The sequence below is a fragment of the Amphimedon queenslandica genome, unplaced genomic scaffold (assembly GCF_000090795.2).
Source record: "Amphimedon queenslandica unplaced genomic scaffold, v1.1 AMPQUscaffold_13155, whole genome shotgun sequence".
Lineage (NCBI taxonomy): Eukaryota > Metazoa > Porifera > Demospongiae > Haplosclerida > Niphatidae > Amphimedon > Amphimedon queenslandica.
This window is the reverse complement of record NW_003546609.1, coordinates 42,693-50,786: the sequence shown is the minus strand read 5'-3', so window position 1 is coordinate 50,786 and position 8,094 is coordinate 42,693. Positions and strand designations below refer to the sequence as shown.

Genomic DNA, 8,094 nt, shown 5'->3' with positions numbered 1-8,094 from the left:
TATACTCCTAACACTGTCATCAGATGATACTGGGAACACTAGGAGATTGAAAGTGATGTAAATCACTAGTAGATCAAATAAGTCAAAAAGGAATCTGGCCATATCTTTGCAAGCTTGCAGGCATGCAACAATAAGGTGATGCAATAGTTATTGTTAAACAATCAATGAATAAAATTAATAGTTTAATTAATAGCAAAAAGATTTTAATATCAAAAGGCAGTACATTATAGTACTATGCTATGGCAAAAAGGAGCAGTTATTTATGTTAACTAGACTTTTTTGTTGAACATCTACAAACCATCTTTTGTTTCCTTCAAACTGGACATTGGAGACTTTTACTGATGGGCCAAGTGCAATATGATAACCCAGTGAACTGTTCATAGCGACTACAAGACCATCAAGTTCGTGTGATGATAATGGGAGATCCTCATCACTGCAAGGAATGAACTATAGCAGATAAAATATAGAAATGAAGTACCACTTCTGGATTTGGCTAAATTTTGTCAAAAATGACTTAAAACAGAATTCTCCATTTTTATAATTTTTTCTGATATGTATACATGTTCTTATGTTGTGTAGCAAGTTTGAGCTTATTCCGATCAAATTCAGAATTTTTATGAATTTTTAAAGTTGCTCAAAAATCGGGCCAACGACCAAGGCTATAGCCTTTGGTCTCAGGCCAAATTTTGCCAAAAAATGACTAGGAGAGAAATCTCCATTTTTATAATTTTTTCTAATACAAATACATGTTCTTATGTTGTGTACTTATTCTAATCAAATTTAGAATTTTTATAAATTTTTAAAGTTGCTTTAAAATCGGGCCAACAACCAAAGGCTATAGCCTTTGGTCTCAGGCCAAATTTTGCCGAAAATGACTAGGAGAGAAATCTCCATTTTTATAATTTTTTCTGATATGTATACATGTTCTTATGTTGTGTAGCAAGTTTGAGCTGATTCTGATCAAATTCAGAATTTTTATGAATTTTTAAATTTGCTCAAAAATCAGGCCAACGACCAAAGGCTATACTAAAAATGACTAGGAGAGAAATCTCCATTTTTATAATTTTTTCTAATACATATACATGTTCTTATATTGTGTAGCAAGTTTGAGCTGATTCTGATCAAAACTGGATTTTTTATGAATTTTTAAAGTTGCTCTACATGCATAAAGGTCATACTGTTTAGCTCACTTAGCATACTTTGTGGGAAACCCTGTGATACCTACTTTAGTACTTTATTTAACTTCACTGTCATCACTAGATGATTCATATTCTTCAAAAGACACGTCCTCCATTAAGTAGCGTCCCCAATCAAAAGGACGACCGTCTTGAGCAGGAGGAAGAGGAGGAGGATCAGACTGAGGAATAGTGAATGAAGTATGACTTGTTGGGGATTGAGAGAGACAGAGAAGGAATGACAGTATAGCATAATGATTCTCAGACTACAAAAGAAGAGAATAATGAAGAGAAGGAATTAATAGAATTAGAAGTAAAGAACCAAAAGAAAGAAATAATAGAATCATAATAGAATAAAAAGGGAGGGAGAATAAAAATTAATTATAATAATTTATCAGTCTACCTCTGAGAAAGATTCAAATAGTGAGAGCTTTAAAAAGTCACCCACGCATTTCTCAAGCCTTTCAGCTCCCTCTGGTAAAGAATGAACTCTAAACTTTGTGGCCAGACTACAAAAAATGAAAGAACAAAATTTAATATTATACATAATTATTATCTACATGTAATTAATTAATTAATTAATTTTGTAATTAATTAATTAATAATTAATTAATTTCAATAAATAATTATAACAATTATTGTCAATTTTTTTCAATAATAATTAATTTTTTGACATTAGCATTAAATTTTTAGTAGCAGGCATACAATAATAGTAGCTTGGTTAGCAGTAAGATTAATCAAATAGCAAATAGTACCTATAATACGGTCTATCAAGGTTCAAAGAAGCAATTACTAATGCTGGTAACACTTTGTGGATGAACATGGACGGTCCAGTTCTTGTTATCCTTAAATGTCACATTAGAGACACCAAGCGTAGGACCATATTCACCCATGGAGCTATTCATTGCAAGTACCAGACCATTATTATCAAGAAGAGAGGAATCTTTCAATTGTGTCTTAGCATTGAGTACACCATCACCAGTCACTATTGCTGTGTTAGTGTTGTTAGTGATACTGAGACCAATCATGTTGAATGTAACACCTGATATTGAACCACCTTCAGTCATTGATATGATCATTGAGAAATCAGCGTTATCCCTGATCACTGTGTTAATGACGTTAAAGTTGATACCATAGCCTGATACTGTTGATATTGTAAAGTTAAAGTCAAGATCAATATTGGCAGAGAATATGCAATTCTCCACTCTAACTTCACTATAGTAGGTAAAGGCAGATTTTGTAGCCAATGTTAGTACTTTTCCATTGTTTTTAGTGAAATTTGTGTTGTACAAATACATGAGGATAGTATAGTATGGGTAGTTCCCCCCAGGAGGTACATAGTATAAGAAACCATTAGCAGAGAATTTGCTGTCCCTCACTAGCGAATTATCAAAGGTCACTTTAATCTTAGCAGCTGTAGTAGCAGGAACAATTGTGAGACAATCAACACGTGTCATGGAGCAGTCATCAATCATCACATTGCCATTGAAGATTAATGATTTCAAATCAACAATCCCCAATCCTTGAAAAGTCAAATCGACACCTGAGAAATTGAAATTTATCGAATTGAAATTAATCGTGACTCTGTTGCTTCCAGTAGATGAATCTTTGTTGTCCCCTAGTAAAGTCAGTGTGTTTGTACTATCACTTGTTACAGCAGATTTGACAGTTATAACTTGTGGTGAAGCAATACTGACTGTAATTGCCTGTGCCTGTACATGTTGCAGGTTCCTAAATACGTAATCCAATGACTGACAGGCCGTATCATTACCTCCTAGACAGGCTGGTCTGTTCCTTCCATTGTATTGAACTCTTATACTCCTAACACTGTCATCAGATGATACTGGGAACACTAGGAGATTGAAAGTGATGTAAATCACTAGTAGATCTAACATGTCAAAGAGAACTCTTGATGGCATATTACCTTTGCAAGCTTGCAGACAACAAGGCAAATAATCAGATTAAAGCTGATGCAATTATTGCATCAGCTTTAGCTTAAAGCTGGAATTGTATTCATTAACCAATTTTATGAATAACATTAGTAACATTATATCAGATCTATACAACTCAATTGTTTTCTCTAGTATAATTCAATGCACCACACAAGACTTAATACTTTTTGCTGATTTGCAACACTCCAAGTCATTTGAAAGAAAAGCATGGGCATATGCTTTTGTGAAAAATAGGTTTGAAATCACTCCCAATTTACAATCATTTCATAGACAAGGATCAATGATCAGTTCAGTATAGCCACACCTTTAGTCTTTATAATAGTTAACTAACTAATCATTTGCAGAAGATCATGCCAGCTAGATGCAGACAGACTTGCTTGGATGCATCATGCCTAGTGATACTCCTACTGGCTTTTGGAGGATCCCGTGTATCACTAGGTCTCCTTCAAATTAACACTCAAAACGGATACTTATGCAACTTTTTTGTAACCCAGTCTGAGGCAAGGGATCACACTACCTTCACTTACAACATGCCAACTTGTAAACTGGTCCTGGCTTCTACTATGATCTCCACCATATGTCTTGCTACTCTGACTCTCACAGAAATTATAAGGATTGTATTTCAGTTGAAGACCAAATCATTTTGTCTAACAAAACTCGTTCACCCCTGGGTGACTGCGTTACCATGATGACTCGTCTGAAGCAATTTAGCTTCGTTGCCAACTCAGCAAAAGTTTCTAAAATCCTAGAGAGTGATTTCTAAGAACAAGATATATAAATTACTGTTACAATGATATTATGTGGTTTTTTTACTAGTGAAAGGTGGGATAATGTAATTCCATTCCTGACTGTAACCACACCTCCCTCATTAATAAAATAAACACAACTTCTTCACACAACTTCTTCTCACTCCTATTAATGTCCTAACAATAACAACAACAACAATAAATAAACAATAATTATAAATAATAATAATAATGTTAATTAATATTAATTTCATACCAGAGTGTCTCTCTCACAGCTTGTGTCTCTGTAAGTTGTATCGACAAAGATGGTCTGAAAAAGACATTTTGTAAAATGCACAAAAAGGATTCATTATGGCCAATGTTCTTTATTTTTTATCACATTTTAAAATAATATTAGTTATTATTATACCTGTTAACTAATGATGGATATAGTGTCACTGGTTTCCAGTACGGATGACATACTAACAATCTCACTGGTAATTCCTATCAAAACATAAAGTACATGTACATGTAATATGCAGCCATTAAGTGTAAAACATGTATATGTATTTAACGACTAACTTGTTCCACGTCTGATGTCTCAATAGCCGAATCATGTGACTGATCATGTGACTTGAGGTCGTGTGAGAGTTTGTGCGATGATAATGGGAGATCCTAATCACTGCAAGGAATGAACTATAACAGATAAAATATAGAAATAAAGTACCACATTCTGGTCTCAGGCCAAATTTTGCCAAAAATGACTAGGAGAGAAATCTCCATTTTAATAACTTTTTCTAATACAAATACATGTTCTTATGTTGTGTAGCAAGTTTAAGCTGATTCCAATCAAATTCAGAATTTTTATGAATTTTTAAAGTTGCTCAAAAATCGGGCCTACGACCAAAGGCTATTATATAGCCTTTGGTCTCAGGCCAAATTTTGTCAAAAATGACTAGGAGAGAAATCTCCACTTTTATCATTTTTCTGATACATGTACCGTAAATGTTCAAATAAAAGCCGGGCTTGAATAAACGCCTGGTACTAAGAATCTTCAAGTATAGATACGCATATTTTACTCAATATAAGTACCACAACCTTTAGACTGTCCCAAATGGCCTAACTTGTTAAGCTGAGTGCAATGAATCTGGAGGTCCGGGTTCGAATCCCAGTTTTACTTTTTCTTTTTTTATTTTACGCAATTTTTTTGTCCTGGAAAGAAATAAACGCCCGGGCTTTTATTTGAACATTTACGGTATATGTTCTTATGTTGTGTAGCAAGTTTGAGCTGATTCCGATCAAATTCAAAATTTTTATGAATTTTTAAAGTTGCTCAAAAATCAGGCCAACGACCAAAGGCCTTTGGTCTTAAGCCAAATTTTGCTAAAAATGACTAGGAGAGAAATCTCCATTTTTATAATTTTTTCTAATACATATACATGTACATGTTCTTATGTTGTGTAGCAAGTTTGAGCTTATCCAATCAAAATTGGATTTTTTATGAATTTTTAAAGTTGCTCTAAATCCCATGTACTGTGCTTGTCAGTTCATGAAGCTCATTGTTTAGCTCCCTTAGCATGCTTTGTGGGAAACCCTATGATATATACTTTAGTACTTTATTCATTCACTCTTCTTTCTCTCTATCTCCCTTATACTAACTTCACTGTCATCACTAGATGATTCATATTCTTCAAAAGACACGCCCTCCATCAGGTAGCGTTTCCAATCAAAAGGACGACCGTCTCAAGCCGGAGGAAGAGGAGGAGGATCAGGCTGGGGAACAGTGAATGAAGTATGACTTGTTGGGGATTGAGAGAGACAGAGAAGGAAGGACAGTATGGCATAATGATTCTCAGACTACAATGGAGAGAATAATGTAGAGAAGGAATTAATAGAAGATGGAGAAAAGAGTCAAAAGAAAGGAATAATAGAATCATAATAAATAGGGGAGGGAGAATAAGAACTTAATAATAATAATAATAATAATTTAACTTAATGATGATCATAATTTATAAGTCTACCTCTGAGAAAGATTCAAATAGTGAGAGTTTTAAAAAATCACCCACACATTTCTCAAGCCATTCAGCTCTCTCCGGAAGAGAATGAACTCTAAACTTTGTGGCCAGACTACAAAAAACATATAATAATGAATATAATACATACATGTAGTCATGTAATTATCATTAACAAAATTAACAAATTAATTAATTAATTCAAGAAATGATTTAATTTTAATTAAAAATCCATAAATTATTATGCATCAATTTTTATGCATATTGCTCTTTCTATTACACTTACTCTGAAAGTTTTCTCTTCGTGTTGTTGCTATTTACACTCAGAAAACGATGATACTTGAAATTTGAGAGGACAAACTCAGTAGTACGTTGATAATTCTCTTCATCCGGCTATAATAAATATAAACAAATTATAAAATAAAGAAGAGACTCACAGTAAACCCTGTCAGTACTTCAACCAGTTGCCTTGACAAGTGTATGCATTTAGCAGACAGAGCCGCCATTATTAAGAGGCATGGTTTACATTTAAGGCCTTTTCACACTGGCACAGTTTTCAAAGCGCTTTGATGCGCTTTGTTGATGCAGCTGAAATAATGCGCATTGATCGTGTTCACACTAGCAGCTGAATTGTGTATCATTTTGTGTTCTTGTTGCTATTGGTTTACATTGATCGAAGCACATCACTTCACATCAATCCACCTCTGGAGGTGAAGCAAGAGTGATGCACATTGATGCGCATTAATTCAAAACCACTCTACAGGCCCGTAGCCAGGGGGGGTTCGGGGGGTTCGGACGAACCCCCTGTTGTAGCTGCAAAAAAGTTTTAGATTAGCTCCTGTCATGAAGAACAGCACTGCAAAAGCAGGATTAGCATTTTGGCACTCAGCGAGAAGCACAGATAGCCATTTTAGCTGAGTCAGCACATGGCTGAGATGCGTAAATCAAGACCACGCCTACCAACCACGCCCATTTTAGTCAAAATTTTCGCTGCGCGCTTCGCGCGCAGCAATTTCCGAACCCCCTGTTTCAAGTTCCTGGCTACGGCCCTGCTCTAGTGGTCGTCCCTAAAAAACGGACCGGACCGGACCAACGGACCATGGTCGGCGACAAATCTGTTTTACGGACCCGAATGGTCCGCGACATCTCTATTTTACGGACCACTTTGCTCACTATACCGGTAATCCGGCTTACAGATGCTAATGCTTGGGTCAAGATTTACTCTTGCTGAAATCCTGCTTCTCGGTTAGATATAAGCCCAAACCTTCAGATATTGTGAATTTAACAAATTTATTCATGAAGCAACTCAGTGTATACAGCCTGAGCCTGGTACTGAGTACTGAACTTGGATGTTGTGCAGTGACTAGTCTACAAATGGCGGTTTAAATATCTCTTACTTATTTGTGTCACTGTACAGCTTACTGTGGCAAGCAAATCTTGTTCTGAATTCAGTGGAAAAACGGTTACAAATTAGATATGTAATGTAATAATTGCAACTTCTTAAACTTGTCAATGACCACATATGTTGGTACAATTATTGTGGTTGATCATTTTATGCATGAATAACTTTAAAAATTTAAGTCTATACTTGATAACATAACATGCAGTGTATGTGAAATGTATGCATGCAATAAAGATGAATACCACTGAAATATGGTCCAGATATTTGTAATGATTATATTCAAGAATTTACATGCACCTTTAATTCATAATAATTATTCAGAATTTTAAATAACAATAACACAAAAACTTTGGTACTTATATCTATCACTGCATAAGTGAACTACACAATCAAAAGATATTACAAGTGTTCATGCAGTTAATTGGTATAATCTGTACTGTCAATACTAATCACTCAAGATCTCCAGCCTCTGACATTATACTACTGAGTGATACCACTGTGCTGTATTTTTTTGTAAACTTCTGTTTAGACTGGTATATTTATTAACTATTTATTCTGCTAATAATTATTTATTTATCCATTTAGTAGTTAAGCTTACTTCAAGGCTTGGTATTATTCACTATCTTATTCTCACTAACATCATTGCTATAAAGATTATTAAAATTTTTGCTACATAATATTAACAAGAACTACTTTTGGGATCAGTTCCAGTATTATTATTATTTATGTTGATTTATTTTCCATTAGATTCAGTTAATTATCATTATTATTATCATCATTACTACCGTTTTAATTTTGATTGTATTTTTACTTTTTCTTATTAGTTTT

At 34.3% G+C, this 8,094-nt stretch overlaps 1 protein-coding gene across 1 annotated transcript in view; it reads right to left on the bottom strand.

Moving 5' to 3' along the window:
* LOC100639372 (gamma-tubulin complex component 5-like) overlaps window positions 1-6,429 on the bottom strand; it is a 19,516-nt gene extending 13,087 nt beyond the window's left edge. Inside the window, exons 1-2 of the mRNA XM_020000781.1 lie at window positions 6,302-6,429; window positions 6,151-6,257 (exon numbers count right to left, since the gene is read on the bottom strand). Coding sequence (XP_019856340.1) covers window positions 6,151-6,257; window positions 6,302-6,370 — 176 coding nt within the window. The 5' untranslated portion in view covers window positions 6,371-6,429. The remainder of the gene's footprint in view (window positions 1-6,150; window positions 6,258-6,301) is intronic.
* Between the last annotated feature and the right edge of the window lie 1,665 nt (window positions 6,430-8,094).